This window comes from Trichomycterus rosablanca, chromosome 13 (genome assembly GCF_030014385.1).
Source record: "Trichomycterus rosablanca isolate fTriRos1 chromosome 13, fTriRos1.hap1, whole genome shotgun sequence".
Lineage (NCBI taxonomy): Eukaryota > Metazoa > Chordata > Actinopteri > Siluriformes > Trichomycteridae > Trichomycterus > Trichomycterus rosablanca.
The window spans coordinates 32610546-32629740 of NC_086000.1; the positions used below are offsets into that span (position 1 = coordinate 32610546).

The following is a 19195-nucleotide window of genomic DNA, read 5'->3' on the forward strand; positions in this document are numbered from 1 at the left end:
GTAGAGGAACTCCAGGCAACCACTGCCAGTACATTTAATTTCCTGGCAAGCTTAAGTTAACGTGACAGCCACACATAATGGTGTAACATTAGTATGGCTTAACATTTGTAGAAAACACCTGCTACCTGCCAATGTGCTTTACATCAAACGCTAAGATCGGATTAAACAGGAAAAACACAACACACAGCATGTAAATTGTATTATAAATGTTCTATATTAAATGCCACTTAAATGCCACTGACAGCGCCAGTCTTCCTGTACAAATGTTAGGGTGATTTCTAGACTTTAATAGTGAGGTTTAACACGTGTTTAATTAACTACATTTTCTTAGAAATGAAATTTGGTGAGCTGATTGATTAAATACAAACAATTCATGTACACTGATCAGCTATAACATTAAAACCACCTCCTCATTTCTACACTCACTGTCCATTTTATCAGCTTCACTTACCATATAGAAGCACTTTGTAGTTCTACAATTACTGACTGTAGTCCATCTGTTTCTCTGCATGCTTTTTTTTTTTTTTAGCCCCCTTTCATGCTGTTCTTCAATGGTCAGGACCCCCACAGGACCACCACAGAGCATTCTCAGCACTGCAGTGACACTGACATGGTGGTGGTGTGTGCTGGTATGAGTGGATCACAGCAGCGTTGCTGGAGTTTTTAAATACCATGTACTCACTGTCCACTCTATTAGACAATCCTACCTGGTTGGGCCACCTTGTAGATGTAAAGTCAAAGACGCTCACTCATCTATTGCTGCTGTTTGAGTTGGTCATTTTCTAGACCTTCATCAGTGGTCACAGGACGCTGCCCATGGGGTGCTGTTGGCTGGATATTTTTGGTTGGTGGACTATTCTCAGCAGTGAGGTGTTTAAAAACTCCATTTGTTTAGGTTAGATTCATTTTTTTTGTCATTACACATGTACAAGTACAAGGCAACGAAATGCATCAGTGCTGCTGTGTCTTATCCACTGATACCAGCACAACACACACTAACACACCACCACCATGTCAGTGTCACTGCAGTGCTGAGAATGATCCACCACCTAAATAATACCTACTCTGTGGTGGTCATGTGGGACGACAGTCAGTAATTGTAGAACTACAAAGTGCTTCTATATGGTAAGTGGAGCTGATAAAATGGACAGTGAGTGTAGAAACAAGGAGGTGGTTTTAATGTTATGGCTGATCAGTGTATATTAGAATTTTAGAGAGATGTATGCTGCCATTAAGGTGACGTCTTACCGGGAAGTTCATAGTTATTTCAGTGTAGACACAGAGTGAGTGTGTTTGAATGGCCTGTCTCCAGTCCTATTGAAAATGCATGCTGCCTCATGAAAAGAAGAATCAGAAAAGACCACGGGCTGTTGAGCGAAGTCTCGTATCAAGCAAGAATGTCACAGCTTTATTTAAGTGTGTTGAAGACATCAAATTCTAAGTTTGTTTAGATTAAAAAAATCAATTTGGTCAGTGAAAACAATGGTAAAACAGTAAAATAAAAAAATTCTATACAATTACAAACTTGGGTGATGTGTGTTGAACAACTGAACATTTAACAAAATATATTTATTTTAAATTCTCTGTTGTTTTATATGATGTTTTAAAGACTACAAAGATTAAGCCTTACAGATACGCTATATCAGAGGAGACAATTACTTCTCCATGCCACCATGGGTTAGCAAACTGTAGACTTATCTTTAGACCAGACTGATGCAATGCTACTGCACACCCAAACAATAGAATGGAGGATAAAGTAAAAAAAAAAAAAACCTGCTAAAATAACGAGCCGTGTATCCTGTAAGCCTGTGACCATCACTTTAGAGCAAAAGGTATGAGCCTCATTACTGTCAAGTGCAGGGATTTGGGAGCAGGTGCATTTAATGGGCAAAAAGAACATCTCAGACATAAAGCATGCAGCTTAGTCATAGCTTAAGGGGCAGATGAGACAGGTGAATTTACAAACTACAGGCTTAACTGAAAATGCTAGATGTAGTTACATTATTAAGGCCAAACCCATTAGATGAGTCAGGGTGGCTCTCAGTTCTCAGTCATCTTAACCTGGCACTGTGTATAAATGCTGCTGAGTAAAAGCACTTCAGGGGTTTGTCTGCTTATAAACTCACTCTTTTTGTGTATTTCAGTTGGAGTCACAGCTAAAATAGATCAATGACAGATACAAAAATATTGAAACAGACCCCATTCCTGTCATTCAGCATTGAAGGGAATAGTCTAAAATGCTATCACATCCGTACGGTAGGTGTGATTACCACAATCATTTCGATGTTTGCCTGTATTAAAACAAGAATAAAAACCTGTTTACTCAAAATGTTGCACATAAATCCAAGCAGTTAATAAGAAAGTTAATTGAAAAATAAAGCATTTTATAATTTGCCTATTTGTTATTCTGCATTATTTATTATTTCAGAGAAGAGACGAAGTCACTGTTTTCTGATTCGCCACTTCATGTGTCATACATTTTCAATAGGAGACAGATCTAGACTGCAGGCAGGCCAGACAGACACGCACACACACACTCTATGTCTACAAAGCTGTTGTGACATATACAAAACGAGGCCTGGCATTGTCCTGCTGTAATAGAGATTGAGATGGAGTTCCTCATCATACTGTCTTGACAACAATGTATGTATTTCCAAAAATACCAATATAAGCATCTGCAACTCCCTCCTGGCAGGAGCTCCCATGTCCACTATTAAACCCTTGCGTTCTCTTCACTGGCTTCCTGTAGCTGCACGCATTCAGTTTAAAACTCTGATGCGCGCCTACAAAGCCAGAAATGGACCAGCCCCAAGCTACCTTCGAGGCCTAATCAAACCCCGCTCTGTACCACGCAACCTCCGAGCCACTAGTCTCGCTCGACTTCAGCCTCCACCCAGGACTAAAGGAAGACAAGCATCAAGGCTCTTCTCTGTTCTAGCACCCAAGTGGTGGAATGAACTTCCTCTGTCTGTCCGAACATCTGAGTCTCTTGCTGTCTTTAAAAAACGATTAAAAACCTTCATCACCTTTTTACTAAACACTTAAACTGACTTGTACCTATTCACTAATATTTTTTTTTCCATTTCCAAAAAAAACAAACAAACAAACAAACAAAAAAAACCACTTTGGTTCTAACAGGTTTCAGCAGATTTGTGTTCTTTGACTGTTGTTTACTTAAACTTGAGAAATGAAATGTTTACTTTGGAAGCACTTCTGTAAGTCGCTCTGGATAAGTGGACAAATATTGGGCAGTTGGGCAGTGGTAGCCTAGTGGTTAAGTTACTGGACTAGTAATCGAGGTTGCTGGTTCAAGCCTCAATTGCTAAGACTGTATACTGTCACACTACTGTAAGTCACTTTGGATAAAAGTGTCTGCTAAATGCTGCAAAAAAATATGGAGATCACCAATGCCATGGGCAACTCCATACCATCACAGGTGCTGTTTTTGTCTTGATGGTCTCAGTTGACTTTGGGCTAATAGAACTCTGTGCAAAAACAATATATGGCTTCCTCTTTGCATAATACAGGTCCTTCTCAAAAAATTAGCATATTGTGATAAAGTTCATTATTTTCCATAATGTAATGATAAAAATTAAACTTTCATATATTTTAGATTCATTGCACACCAACTGAAATATTTCAGGTCTTTTATTGTTTTAATACTGATGATTTTGGCATACAGCTCATGAAAACCCAAAATTCCTATCTCAAAAAATTAGCATATTTCATCCGACCAATAAAAGAAAAGTGTTTTTAATACAAAAAAAGTCAACCTTCAAATAATTATGTTCAGTTATGCACTCAATACTTGGTCGGGAATCCTTTTGCAGAAATGACTGCTTCAATGCGGCGTGGCATGGATGCAATCAGCCTGTGGCACTGCTGAGGTGTTATGGAGGCCCAGGATGCTTCGATAGCGGCCTTAAGCTCATCCAGAGTGTTGGGTCTTGTGTCTCTCAACTTTCTCTTCACAATATCCCACAGATTCTCTATGGGGTTCAGGTCAGGAGAGTTGGCAGGCCAATTGAGCACAGTAATACCATGGTCAGTAAACCATTCACCAGTGGTTTTGGCACTGTGAGCAGGTGCCAGGTCGTGCTGAAAAATGAAATCTTCATCTCCATAAAGCTTTTCAGCAGATGGAAGCATGAAGTGCTCCAAAATCTCCTGATAGCTAGCTGCATTGACCCTGCCCTTGATAAAACACAGTGGACCAACACCAGCAGCTGACATGGCACCCCAGACCATCACTGACTGTGGGTACTTGACACTGGACTTCAGGCATTTTGGCATTTCCTTCTCCCCAGTCTTCCTCCAGACTCTGGCACCTTGATTTCCGAATGACATGCAAAATTTGCTTTCATCCGAAAACAGTACTTTGGACCACTGAGCAACAGTCCAGTGCTGCTTCTCTGGTTCAAAAGTGGCTTGACCTGGGGAATGCGGCACCTGTAGCCCATTTCCTGCACACGCCTGTGCACGGTGGCTCTGGATGTTTCTACTCCAGACTCAGTCCACTGCTTCCGCAGGTCCCCCAAGGTCTGGAATCGGCCCTTCTCCACAATCTTCCTCAGGGTCCGGTCACCTCTTCTCGTTGTGCAGCGTTTTCTGCCACACTTTTTCCTTCCCACAGACTTCCCACTGAGGTGCCTTGATACAGCACTCTGGGAACAGCCTATTCGTTCAGAAATTTCTTTCTGTGTCTTACCCTCTTGCTTGAGGGTGTCAATGATGGCCTTCTGGACAGCAGTCAGGTCGGCAGTCTTACCCATGATTGCAGTTTTGAGTAATGAACCAGGCTGGGAGTTTTTAAAAGCCTCAGGAATCTTTTGCAGGTGTTTAGAGTTAATTCGTTGATTCAGATGATTAGGTTAATAGCTCGTTTAGAGAACCTTTTCATGATATGCTAATTTTTTTAGATAGGAATTTTGGGTTTTCATGAGCTGTATGCCAAAATCATCAGTATTAAAACAATAAAAGACCTGAAATATTTCAGTTGGTGTGCAATGAATCTAAAATATATGAAAGTTAAATTTTTATCATTACATTATGGAAAATAATGAACTTTATCACAATATGCTAATTTTTTGAGAAGGACCTGTACAGTTTCAGGTTGCATTTCTTGACGTAGAGGCAGACTGTGTTCAGTGATGATGATTTTCCAAAGTACTTTTGAGCCCATGTGGCTATATACTTTATGCCTGAGGGTTTAATTGTTATGCACATTCAGAAGTGGTTTCTGATTTTTCCTGATTCTGGATATCTTTTTACAATATTATGAACTGTAGATGGTGAAAGACCTAAACTCTTTGCAACTCCTTCCTCTCTATTGCTGCTGACCTCCACTCTGACCGAGGGGAGCCATGACAAACACACGCCCGCTCCGACACGTGCAGCAGCCGACTGCATCTTTTCATCAAGATGAGATAATGTGGGGCTTGGTCTTGTGCATGGAGAGTGACGGACTGATCTCAATTATCCCTCGCCCCTGATGCAAGCACCATTAATCAGCCAGCAGAGGTCGTAATTGCATCAATTTTAAAAAATAGCATCCGACAACCAACCCGATGGGCGAGCCAATCATTGTCCATGTAGCCGGGCCTACCTGTAGCAGAGCATGGTTTACCACTGTGCCACCTGAGTGCCCCATTGTTTTTTTATATATACAAAATACAATTAGGTTTGTAAGTAAAAACATGAAAATTGAGCTTGTACATGCATCATATGCTGTACTGAGTGAGTGTATGAGTGATTCTGTCCTTGCTCATACAACCATTAATGTAACTTAAATCTGTCAGAAAGCTGTAATTGCTTGTTGTTTCGTGTGTAATGTTATTCAGCTTGCTGTCATCCAGTGAACTAATGTTCTTTCTGCAGCAGCAGGAGGTTCATGCGGCTGGCTTCTGTATTGGTTATGTATTGTGTACCTAACAATATTTCAGTTTTTCCCAGAAAAGTTTCTGCCAGCACCTGTTCCAGCTCTCACACATCTACTACAGTAATTATCAGAGCACATCAGAGGTTCTTCTGCAGTGCTCCCTCCCTCCCACCTATCCGGCCGGATCCTGTGAGCATCAGGCTGTTCTGTTATCAAAGGTTTTTCAGCTAGTCTGTCAGGGAAAACGGCACGCTGCACTAATTTTATGCCACGTGTCTACTCAATGCAACTTGCATGTAGCTTTAAAAACAAACTTCTATTTAAACTAAACATTAAGTGGTTACATTCTTATTAAAATTTGAGGTCGAGTAAGAAAAGCCCTACCTAATTTACAGCCGTGAAAATCGTTTCACAGGCCGTGAAATGAGCCGTTACCTGTGTAATACGTAATTTGCTGTAAAATTCAAAATGGTTCATGTTTAGCGATTTAACATTTTTCATTGAGGCGCAATAAGAGGCGGTCCTAGCAATCTGATGGTTATTGAGTTAGTATAACAGGTCGGGGTCAAAACACAGACAATATAATTTATGAGAGTAATTGAAGGAAAATCCATGAAATCTGTGATTTTTTAAAAACAAGGTTAGTGAAAGTAAGCACATTTTCCCATGAATTTAGTAGGGCCCTACTTATGAGGAACACAAGGGATTGTTGTCACAAAGTAGTACACAAACACTAAGTGCCAGAAATTCCCTTTAATGTTGCTGTAGGCTTTTTGGCAGCTTCCAGAATCAGTTTTCTTCTTGTCTCGTCAATTTCTTGTTCATGTAACTGTAATTACCATAATTTATTCACTTGTTGATCACGATCTTCACTGTGTTCCATGGTATATGTAATGCCTTGTAATCTGCCTTGTCTTGACTGATATCTTTCAACAATAAGATCCCTTTGGTGCTTTGTAAACTCTTTGCAGACCACAGATTTAGCTTTAAATGCAACTAAGTAAATGTCAGGAAAATCCTACTAGAAGAGCTGAACTTTATATGAGATTAATTAGAGTCACTTTAATTAATGGTAGGTGTCACTGACTAATATTTAACCTGAGCTTGAATGTGATTAATTCATTCTGAACAAAGCCACATCCATGGTTATAAAAGAGTGGGCAAACTTATGCAAGCAAATTATTTTAGTTTTTTTCCCTTTCAAATTTGAATTGTATAAGTTATAGGTCACATTAAAGGTGAAAATAAATCTGAAATTATTTATCCTGGTCTGATTCCAACCTTCTTTTTCTTAAAGGGGGTGTGTCAACCTTTTATATCCACTGCATAAAAAGACTGCATAAAAAGTCTGAGATGTGCTCAGTGTGTATTAACTAGGGCTGTCGTTAATTGCAATAATTAAAGCGATTAACATGTTAAAAATTTAATCACGATTAAAAAAATTTATCGAGAATAACATTTTTAATCAAATGATTTTTATTGGGCTATGTTTGTGCCACTTTAAACATACGTCACTGTGGTAATCTGCGCTGCTTTAACACAGCAACATTGTGTTTATACTGTATAACGATGACATGGCTCTTTTCCAGTTTGCGGTCGTGAGTTACAAATTACTCCAGCTGCTGCTGCTACATATTGTGAAATATAGCATGTTTTTAAAACATATTTTTTCAGTCTAACTTTATTTCAGATGAATTTGGATGGAAAGCTCATGGACTGTACACATCGTGGGAACATTACAAACACTGGTGTTAAATGGATCACAATGGACTGTAGATGCTTTAACATAGTTAACAATGTGGGTCTACATGACGTTATACGTGTTGCATCTAGAAATGGTTCACTGTAGTACCCTGAGCGCCTGTTTTCAGTGGCAAGGTTATAAACTGGCTGAAAGATGGGTAGCTGTTTACAACTCTATATAGGCATTGGCTGGCTTTCTAAAGATAATTTATAATTAATAATTTTATCATAATTTTATTTATTATTTTATATATTATTTTTTGAGGTTCTAGATCTCAGGAATGTTTTAATGCTTTAAATTTATCCTTATGTAAAGCACTTTGAATTGCCACTGTGTTTGAAAGGTGCTACACAAATAAGCTTGCCTTGCCTTGTTTTGCCTTATTTTTTTTTATTGAAAAACATTTTCTTGCAATAAAAATTTGCATAACTTCAAATTTTGCTTAGTTATTTTTGCAGTTGATTAATCGTGATTAATTTGGTTCTTTAATCACGGCAGTGTAGCCTAGTGGTTAAGGTACTGGTCCAGTATTCAGAAGGTTGCCGGTTCAAGCCTCACCCCTACCAGGTTGCCACTGTTGGGCCCTTGAGCAAGGCCCTTAACCCTCAATTGCTTAGACTGTATACCGTCACAACTGTAAGTCGCTTTGGATAAAAGCGTCTGCTAAATGCCAAAAATGTAAATGTAAATGTAATCACGATTAATAGCAATTAAAAATTTAAACGCGTGACAGCCATACTATTAACTTTTAGATTTTATGGAACACTTGATGAGATTGTGATGCACTGTTGACATGATGCATCCAGTGTAAATTCAACTGTACAGATTATTTTAAAAAGTCTACAAGCAACCAAAGCTTAGTTGCATTCTGTAAAGCCACTCCTTACAGAATGGAAATGCAAGGACTAATGTGCTAAAAGAAACATCTGATGCAGCACCTTCTACTAAGTTCCAAACTGCACCTGCAGGTAATGTTAGCTCTATAAGTATGCAAAATTTTTAAAGGAACAAAAATGGGAAATGTTTTTGAATAGTGTATTCTTATATCTGGTGGGATGGCATGGTGGCTCAATTGGTAGCACTGTCACCTCACAGAAAGAAGGTCCTGGGTTCGATTCCCAAGTGTAGCAGTTCAGGTCATTTTTGTGTGGAGTTTGCATGTTTCCCTGTCCACGTGGGTTTCTGCTGGGAGCTCCGGTTTCTTCCCACACTCCAAACACATGCAAGTAAGGTGAACTGGAGATACAAATTAGGCCGTGATGGTGTTTGACTCTGAACTTGAACTGATGAATCTTGTGTCACCAGTAATTACCTGCCCTATCATAAATGTAACCAAAGTGTAAATCATGACCTAAAAATTCTAATAAATAATTAAATAAATATTATATTTGGCGAGAAGCAAATGACATGATTTTATAGTAAGAACATTATACAACCAGTTTAACATTGGGGTAAAAACATGATTTTGTGATATGCCTGAAAACTAAGCCGTGTGTCTGATGTGAAGCAGTTCTGTATAAAACGTTGAATGAAATTTAAAATGTCAAAACAGCAACACTTTTAATTAAATAAGTGTCAGTCATTGTCGCTAAACATGGTTTTTTAATGGTTTTACATATAAGTAGCAGCAGAGACAAAGAGAAACAGGGCAAAAACAGCTCTGACCTCACTAAAGATCTGTATCCCTTTGTGTCCTGTTGCAAAATCTAGTGAAAAGCCTTTTTAGAAGAGTAGAGGATGTCCGAACAGCAAATAGTATAATAAATATGTATGAATGGGATGTTTGTGTCCACATCATTTTGTTAATGTCATATTCTTTAGTAAATAACCTACAACAATGCTTTAAACTGCAAATAATGCAGATGACTAATACATGCTGATGATGTTTACTTCTGCCTTTTGGGAAGAATCAATAATGTCATTATAAAATCAGCAACATCTTCCCAAAAATCCTTATTCAGTGTAACAGCACAAACAATATCTGCCCTCCTTCGAACCCACGATCTCTCCTTCTCACCACAGCTAGTCAACTGAGCTACACTGTTGCATAGCAACTTTTCAAGTCATCCACAAGGACAGATTACACAGTGAAAATGTTCAGACTGCACCAAGAAAATAATGTAGAGCTGAATGCAATGTATTATCTTTTCAACATTGACTTAAAGGTATTCGTACCACGGTCACTGGAACACTGGGTTCTTACTGACTGGCAGGTGAGTATTAATGCAGGCAGATCGGGTCACAAGTTTAATCACAGTACTAAATCAAAACAATCCCTCAGCCAACTGTACCCTGTTAGATGCCTGGTCGGATTGATAGCACAGCTGAGATTCAAACTTGCTTGAGAATGCACTGAGAATGCACAGCGCTCCCGTTCTTCTAAAATGCATTAAAATGACGTTTCAGACTGAAAACTGTGAGCTAGAAGCACTTGTTTTTTTACAGTCTTCCTCTGCTTTAAAGGCTGTAATTGGCTTTAATTAAAAGGTTGAAAGAGTCTAAGAATTAACTGCACTTTGAAATTATCAGCTAAAACCAAATCCACCAGCAGTCTGTGGCTGTTTTGTTACTATGGTAAGCTGCATGATTAAATGATTAAAATGATAACTGTGAAAACTGGTGCATGTATATATATATATATATATATATATATATATATATATATATATATATATATATACATATTTTAAAACCACCTCCTTGTTTCTACACTCACTGTCCATTTTATCGGCTCCACTTACCATATAGAAGCACTTTGTAGTTCTACAATTACTGACTACAGTCCATCTGTTTCTCTACATACTTTTTTAACCTGCTTTTACCATGTTTGTCAATGGTCAGGACCCCCACAGGACCACTACAGAGCAGGTATTATTTAGGTGGTGGATGATTCTCTACACTGCAGTGACGCTGCCCATGGGGTGCTGTTGGCTGGATATTTTTGGTTGGTGGACTGCAGTCCAGCAGTGACAGTGAGGTGTTTAAAAACGCCAGCAGCACTGCTGTGTCTGATCCACTCATACCAGCACAACACACACTAACACACCACCACCATGTCAGTGTCACTGCAGTGCTGAAAATGATCCACCACCTAAATAGTACCTGCTCTGTAATGGTCCTGTGTGAGTCCTGACCATTGAAGAACAGCATGAAAGGGGGCTAACAAAGCATGTAGAGAAACAGATGGACTACAGTCAGTAATAGTAGTAACTGTCTATATGGTAACTGGAGCTGATAAAATGGACAGTGAGTGTAGAAACAAGGAGGTGGTTTTAATGTTATGGCTGATCGGTGTGTATTTAAGCAATAGAACACGAGAAGGAGTGTGTTATCGCGAATAACATCACGGCTGTGATTCGTAGATCATCACAGCCGTGATGTTATTCGCGATAACACACAACCTCAAGTGTTCTATTGCTTTTATACAACAGTTTTTACAAAATAAAGAAAGAAAATAAATCAAAGAAGCCCTGAATTTAATAATAAATATGCTTTAATATTGACAATACCTTCCGCCAAAAAGTAGTTCCACAACGAATATAAAGTTTAACACTACAAAGCAGACATCCCAAGTTGCAAAAACTCATTTTAGGGAGGTAAGAACAACAAGAAGAAAAAGGCAAGAACCTCCGAAGGGAAAAAAGGAAATAAAAAACCTCTCGCACACACCAAAGTATATGGATGATAACAGAACTCTTAGGAGCTGCTAACTGGGCTATTAAGCTAACTGTTCACGTTACAAACACATTAATGTTCCCTACATAGTGCACTAGATTGTGTATCAGATCGCGGATTTATGTTCCCTACATAGTGTGCTAGATTGTGTATCAGATCACGGATTTATGTTCCCTACATAGTGCACTAGATTGTGTATCAGATCGCGGATTTATGTTCCCTACATAGTGTGCTAGATTGTGTATCAGATCGCGGATTTATGTTCCCTACATAGTGCACTAGATTGTGTATCAGATCGCGGATTTACAGGGGTTGGACAAAATAACTGAAACACCTGTCATTTTAGTGTGGGAGGTTTCATGGCTAAATTGGACCAGTCTGGTGGCCAATCTTCATTAATTGCACATTGCACCAGTAAGAGCAGAGTGTGAAGGTTCAATTAGTAGGGTAAGAGCACAGTTTTGCTCAAAATATTGCAATGCACACAACATTATGGGTGACATACCAGAGTTCAAAAGAGGACAAATTGTTGGTGCACGTCTTGCTGGCGCATCTGTGACCAAGACAGCAAGTCTTTGTGATGTATCAAGAGCCACGGTATCCAGGATAATGTCAGCATACCACCAAGAAGGACAAACCACATCCAACAGGATTAACTGTGGACGCAAGAGGAAGCTGTCTGAAAGGGATGTTCGGGTGCTAACCCGGATTGTATCCAAAAAACATAAAACCACGGCTGCCCAAATCACGGCAGAATTAAATGTGCACCTCAACTCTCCTGTTTCCACCAGAACTGTCCGTCGGGAGCTCCACAGGGTCGATATACACGGCCGGGCTGCTATAGCCAAACCTTTGGTCACTCGTACCAATGCCAAACGTCGGTTTCAATGGTGCAAGGAGCGCAAATCTTGGGCTGTGGACAATGTGAAACATGTATTGTTCTCTGATGAGTCCACCTTTACTGTTTTCCCCACATCCGGGAGAGTTACGGTGTGGAGAAGCCCCAAAGAAGCGTACCACCCAGACTGTTGCATGCCCAGAGTGAAGCATGGGGGTGGGTCAGTGATGGTTTGGGCTGCCATTTCATGGCATTCCCTTGGCCCAATACTTGTGCTAGATGGGCGCGTCACTGCCAAGGACTACCGAACCATTCTGGAGGACCATGTGCATCCAGTGGTTCAAACATTGTATCCTGAAGGCGGTTCCGTGTATCAGGATGACAATGCACCAATACACACAGCAAGACTGGTGAAAGATTGGTTTGATGAACATGAAAGTGAAGTTGAACATCTCCCATGGCCTGCACAGTCACCAGATCTAAATATTATTGAGCCACTTTGGGGTGTTTTGGAGAAGCGAGTCAGGAAACGTTTTCCTCCACCAGCATCACGTAGTGACCTGGCCACTATCCTGCAAGAAGAATCGCTTAAAATCCCTCTGACCACTGTGCAGGACTTGTATATGTCATTTCCAAGACGAATTGACGCTGTATTGGCCGCAAAAGGAGGCCCTACACCATACTAATAAATTATTGTGGTCTAAAACCAGGTGTTTCAGTTATTTTGTCCAACCCCTGTATGTTCCCTACACAGCCGTGATGTTATTCGCGATAACCCACTCCCTCTCGTGTTCTATTGCTCAAGTATACATGTATTTCCTACCTTCTGTACCAGCGCCTCAATCCACAGTAGGAGTCACCACAGCAACAGTGTTACTTATCGTCAGTAAAACTCGTTTATTTAAGCTGATTATGTGCCAATAAGTACATAATGTGCCATGTAGGAAGTACACGACCTTTGTTCTTTCCACTTGATTTTTTATAACTATTACTTCAGTGATTAGCCCTTGTGGCCTAATGGATAAAAGTCTGACTTTGGATTAGAAGATTAAAGGTTTAAAGATTTAAGTCCTGCTGGGTTCATGATTTCAAACTGTGTCCTTGTTAAACTCAACAAAAAAAAAGACCACCTGAAGTTAAACATATCAAAAATTATAAGACCCAGGAGATTTAGAAAAATGCTGGTTCAATCCCTGCTATCGGCAAGTAACCACTGTCAGACCCCTAATCTGCAACTGCTTGCATGGTATTTGATTTTAACTGTAAGCCAGTTTTGATAAACTTCTGATGGCACTCTGATGTGTTTTTACTGCATCACAAATGTTCTAGCTCTGGTCGATAGCCTAACATTACAGGCTAGTCAGTTCCACTGAGTGCGACGTTTAAAAAGCATTGTTAAAAGTACTGAGATGAACTGCTGTGTGAGCTAATTGTCCTTAAAATAACAAATACATTTCTTGGATCATGGTCTTGCAGAAAGCCTCATCTCCTTACAGCCTCAGTATTGTGGCCTTTGACTAAAATACCTGCTGCCTGACCTGACTCAGACGAGATGTTTTGGAAAATCTGATTCCTAAAGTACTGTATATATACACCAATCAGCCATAACATTAAAACCACCTCCTATTTTCTACACACATTGTCCATTTTATCAGCTCCACTTACCATATAGAAGCACTTTGTAGTTCTACAATTACTGACGGTAGTTCATCTGTCATCTGTGGTCAGGACCACTACAGAGCAGGTATTATTTAGGTGGTGGATCATTCTTGGCACTGCAGTGACACTGACAAATATCCAGCCAACAGCGCCCCGTGGGCAGCGTCCTGTGACCACTGATGAAGGTCTAGAAAATGACCGACTCAAACAGCAGCAATAGATGAGCGATCGTCTCTGACTTTACATCTACAAGGTTTACCAACCAGGTAGGAGTGTCTAATAGATTGGACAGTGAGTGGACACGGTATTTAAAAACTCCAGCAGTGCTGCTGTGTCTGATCCACTCATACCAGCACAACACACACTAACACACCACCACCATGTCATGATCACTGCAGTGTTTAGAATGATCCACCACCTAAATAATACCTGTTCTGTGGGGGTCCTGACCATTGAAGAACAGGGTGAAAGCAGGCTAAAAAAGTATGTAGAGAAACAGATGGACTACAGTCAGTAATTGTAAAACTACAAAGTGTTTCTATATGGTAAGTGGGGCTGATAAAATGGACAGTGAGTGTAGAAACAAGGAGGTGGTTTTAATGTTATGCCTGATCGGTGTATGCACTCATAAAGTTTAATACTTACAAAAGCTGTAGGCAGGTAAAGAACTCCCAACTCATAGGAACGAACCATCATCTGAGTATTGTTTTTCTCCAAAGCACCCCAGGCAGCTTTTGACAAATTGGCACTGTGGATTAAAGAAACAGGAAAAATAAAATCTTTTTTTCAGGTTTAAATAAAACAGATCATGAGGAGCATGACATACATTGATATTTGCTATCCATCCAATTTATTCAGTTTCAAAAGTCAAGTACAACATGTTCATCTTTCACATTCCTGCAAACAAAATTGCCTGTATTCATCTGCATCTCCTTTCATTCTCCAGTACAATCAATAGGAAAACAAACATGGTAAAGCTTCAAATATGACAGAGAAAACATGGATGGAAGCCTCCCAGGGCTTGGGGAGCCTGGGTATTGAATTGAGATGTAGGAGTAAACATGTCAGGCTGCAGCTCAAGGCCTCTCATGACTCACAAGGCTTTAATCTTTTTGAAAGAGAATAAGGAACTTTTTGAGCTGACCTGCAGACACGAGCCAAATCCACCCTACTTTCCAGCACAATTTGTGATAAAAGCGTGTCTGTCAGAGTAAGAGGGAGGCCTGCTGTGTTGTATGGCTTGAAGGAGTTGGAACTGACTACAAGACAGGAGAGGGAGCTGGAGGCGGCAGAGGTGATCCTAAAATTCTTATTAGCAGTGAACAGGATTAGGAAACAGTTTTTTAGATGGACAGTGCTGGTAGGATGTTTTGGAGATTGAGATAGTTTGGACATGAGCAAAGGAGGTATGAGAGTTCTTAGGGGTGAAAGGGGCATCAGAAGACAAGTTCCCCGTGTGGTTACCAAGGCTGGCAAGCCGGAAGATAGAGATAGAGTGAGCACTCCGCGTTCTAGGAAACTCTTCTAGGAAACTCGAATAATGTATTAACACTCTGAGTCTTTGATAGTCTGCTGGCATCATTTCAATTCAACCATTACAAAGTACATCTTTTTCTCAGCAAGACATAAAACCTTTTTGAAAATTGATTGTCTATTCACTTTGCTCACTCTGCTTCAAGGTTTGGTTAACACATCTATCCGCTCTATCCAGAAATCAGCTGAAGACATAAGGTCTCTATGGGAAGTAATTAAAGCTCGCATATGCAACTATACTAGAGAATTCACACCGTCAGAAGGTATTGGAATTGGAATCAAAGCTAATAATACTAGAAAACTCTAATCTACTATTCTATTCTGAAGATTCTATGTCAAAGACAAATCAAATTAAGCATGAACTTAATTTGCTCCTTATGCTAAGCTCACACTACACGACTTTCCAGGTCGTCAGGTCGCTGTACAGTTTACACTACACAACAGGATCTCTTGTAATCGGGAGTCTTTCAAGTCGGTGTTAATTTCACACTACACAACTGATCAGCAATAGGGGGTTTCACACTACACCATCTATCACCAACTGGAATCGCAGGTCTCCCAAACTACGTTTTGTCACAAAAACAAACGCGAGAAGTGACGTCAACAAGTAGCGAGTGATCAAAGTTTGTGCGCTGATGTGCAGCGTAAAATCAAGAAGAAAAAATAAATGAATCTGTGTGGATTTGGCTACGTGAACAGCATGGATTGTTCTACAGCCAGTTGGAGGTTAATAAATATATTTTTGCAATGCAGCGTAGCGTGGGTGTTATGTTTTGTAGAGAACGATAAGGTCAGAAATACTGTATAAAACTTGTGTGTGTGCTGATGTATTCTGATATAAACTATATTATGCCCCTGTCCCAACTTTTAACACACCTCCCCTGCGTTTCCCCTCACACCGTATCTTGCGTTCTCATTGGCTGTTCGACACAGCACTCACTGTCAGTCGGGCAACTCAGATCCAGATATTTGACAAGCTAGATATCTCTCTTCGGTCGCTGAGTGGCCGGCGAGTGCTCGGTGAGCCGCTCGGATTGAACAGTTGAGTAATATACACATAGTGATTGAGAGCCGAGTTTCGATCGCAGAGGGAATGCAGAGTTGCTCCCGAGTCGGCAAATCTAGCAGTCGGCGAGCAAAAATCGTGTAGTGTGAACTAGGCATAAGAGAAAAGACATAATTTATTTTAGAAAGTAAGATATAACTACTAAATCAATGAAAGCAGAGCTAGTTGCTGTTAGCAAAACACTTTGCAACATTAAGAAACACTCAAATATCACAGGCAATAAATCCCTAAAAGAAAGACTACATATGGACCATCTACAAATCAATTATACTTTCCCAAATTACCATGTTTATCTAGAACAAAGACCTTCCGTTATGTGATGCTCTTAAAAAATTGAATAAAAGCAAATGTCCGGGTTGGGACGGCATACTAGTAAAATTCTACTTGAGCCTCTGGTCGGAACATGGCTCCTTTCTGATAGACATGACAATTTAATAAAGAAGGGAGCATTTCACAAGGATGCTAACACTGCCATTATATCGCTATTGCTTATAAATGATCGAGCTGTATCCCTAATTAACATGTAGATTTAACTATGCAAAGTGTTGGAACTACAGATGGAGATACTCCACAAGAACTCATTCACAGAAAAAGTGGATTCATAAAATCTCGCTTAGCTGCCGACAGCATTAGACGGTTACTGCACATCATTTATTCTAAAAATGTAAGTAAATCCCAGTGGGCCATTTAGTCTTTAAATGCCATGAAGCCCTGGTTTCACAAATTTGTAAAAGAGTGCTATACGCAAATCCCATAGTGGTCGAGTTGACAGTTTCTACTGGAATGCGGCACCCACAAGGGATGTCCCCTATCACCTCTATTGTTTACTCTCTCCTTAGAACCTCTTGCCCAGGCTATACACCAGCTATCCCCTAGTATACCTATAACAATTAAAAGTCCCAGCATCACATATCTTTATATGTGGATGGTATTCTGTTATTCTCAAATAACCCTATTATCTCTGTACCACCCTTGCTACAACTGACTAAGGGTTTTACAAAATAAATTGAAAATAAATCAGGTCTCGTTTCAGTTGAACCCAACTAACGGTTTTCCCTGTAGTATATGCCGGTTGTATCAAACTGTCCAAACTGCCCAGTTCTTTACTTTTTACTCTTAAGCTGGCTGAACCCCAACAATCAAAACTCATGGCGTAAAGTGGATGAATCCCTGGTAAGCCCATACAATTTCTGCATTGGATTTTTTGTGAGGTCCCTAACAGATATTGTAAGTTATATTTCGTTCCAATAATTCTGCTTTACCTATTAACAACCAAGGGATCGCTAAGACATCTGAAGATGACATGAAGGCATTAAAATAAATGAGGTTCCACACTTTTTTGTAGCTATAACTTGCTGACCTTTGTCTGTTCTCAATGGAAATTGACAGGTATTCATCATTTAAGAGATATCTTTGGTGACGATGAGTTAAAATCCTTTCTAGAAAGAAGGCATTACCATTTACCTCGCACTTCATTTTTTATCTTCCTTTGCTTGAGATCGGATTACCATGCAACTCTAAAACTGCTGGACTGCTTGGGATTTACTGGCATGGTTTAAATCATCTCTTAGTAAAAGGCAGCACTTCATTTCTCTTGGCAAATTTAAATCCAGTACTACTATTTTTTCATGGAGTGCCACAAGATTTAGTTCTGGGTTCTCTTTTATTTACAACATACATGCTTCTCCTTGGTCACATCATTTGCCAAATGGTCAAAATAGTAAAGTATTATTTTTATCTCAAATTTAAGTCTCAAATATCTTTCAGTACCCAACCCAATGGAGCCTTGCTGCTATAACAGTAAAAAAAAAAATGAAACAGTGGATGGCATTTAATTTTTGGCAAGTTAAACAATGACAAGACAGAACTCATGCTGGTTGTATCTAGAACTGCCCTCCCCAAAGTGAATCATTTTAGTCTTAATATAAATGACATTAAATGAACTCCCACACTGTTCTGAATCACAGTTACCCTTGACTCCACACTTTCCTTCCAGTCACACATTAATTCTGTAACCAAATCTGCCTTTTTCCACCTTCACAATATTGCACGGATTCATCCTCTACCAGTACTGATCCATGCATTCATTACATCTCGTCTTGATTATTGCAATTTTTTCAGGTTTTTCTTCTTAATCCTTAAAAAAAAAACTCCAGTATCCTCAAAATGTGCTACTACACTGCTTGCACAAACTACAAAATATTCACACATCTCCCAAAGTACCTTAACAGCTGCACAGGCTCCCTGCCTCCACCCTTATTCAGTTTAAAATTCTCACTCTTGTATACAAGGCACTTAAGGGACTTAATGCACCTTACAGCTTTGAAATCCTTCTTCCCTGTACACAGACCAATACACTTAGATTTTCTTTCATATACTGGCTCTATTACCACACCTATCATCAAATTCTGCACGGTTGGAGCCAGATCCTTTAGCACCACAGCCCCAAGACTCTGAAATGCTATTATTATTATACTCAAGAGTATCCAGTGTAAAGGAGTCTTTTTTGAGCAAGACATGGATGAGATGCTCTCTTCTAAAAACCTGGATCACAGTGAACACTGAAAATTCTTACAATGATTTTATTTGTATACACAGTCATGAAGGTTGTTTCCATGCAGGAGTCAAAATGGCACTTCAGACTGCTTAATAATTCTGCTATAAATCAATATTTCAGTTTAGTGTTCTTGTTTATTTATTATTGGAGACAGAGAACTGACTATCTTGAGTTGGAGGCACCAAGAAATGACGTCGTTTTGCTTTGAATATCATAGTCCTGGGATGTTGAATCAGGTGAGACAG

General features: G+C 39.6%; 1 protein-coding gene across 3 annotated transcripts in view; it reads right to left on the minus strand.

The window, feature by feature from the left end:
- The window catches only part of tdp1 (tyrosyl-DNA phosphodiesterase 1), a 58561-nt gene that overhangs the window by 13807 nt on the left and 25559 nt on the right, over positions 1-19195 (minus strand). For all 3 annotated transcript variants that reach the window (XM_063007024.1, XM_063007025.1, XM_063007026.1), the window contains one exon: positions 14440-14542. In XM_063007024.1, coding sequence (XP_062863094.1) covers positions 14440-14542 — 103 coding nt within the window. The remainder of the gene's footprint in view (positions 1-14439; positions 14543-19195) is intronic.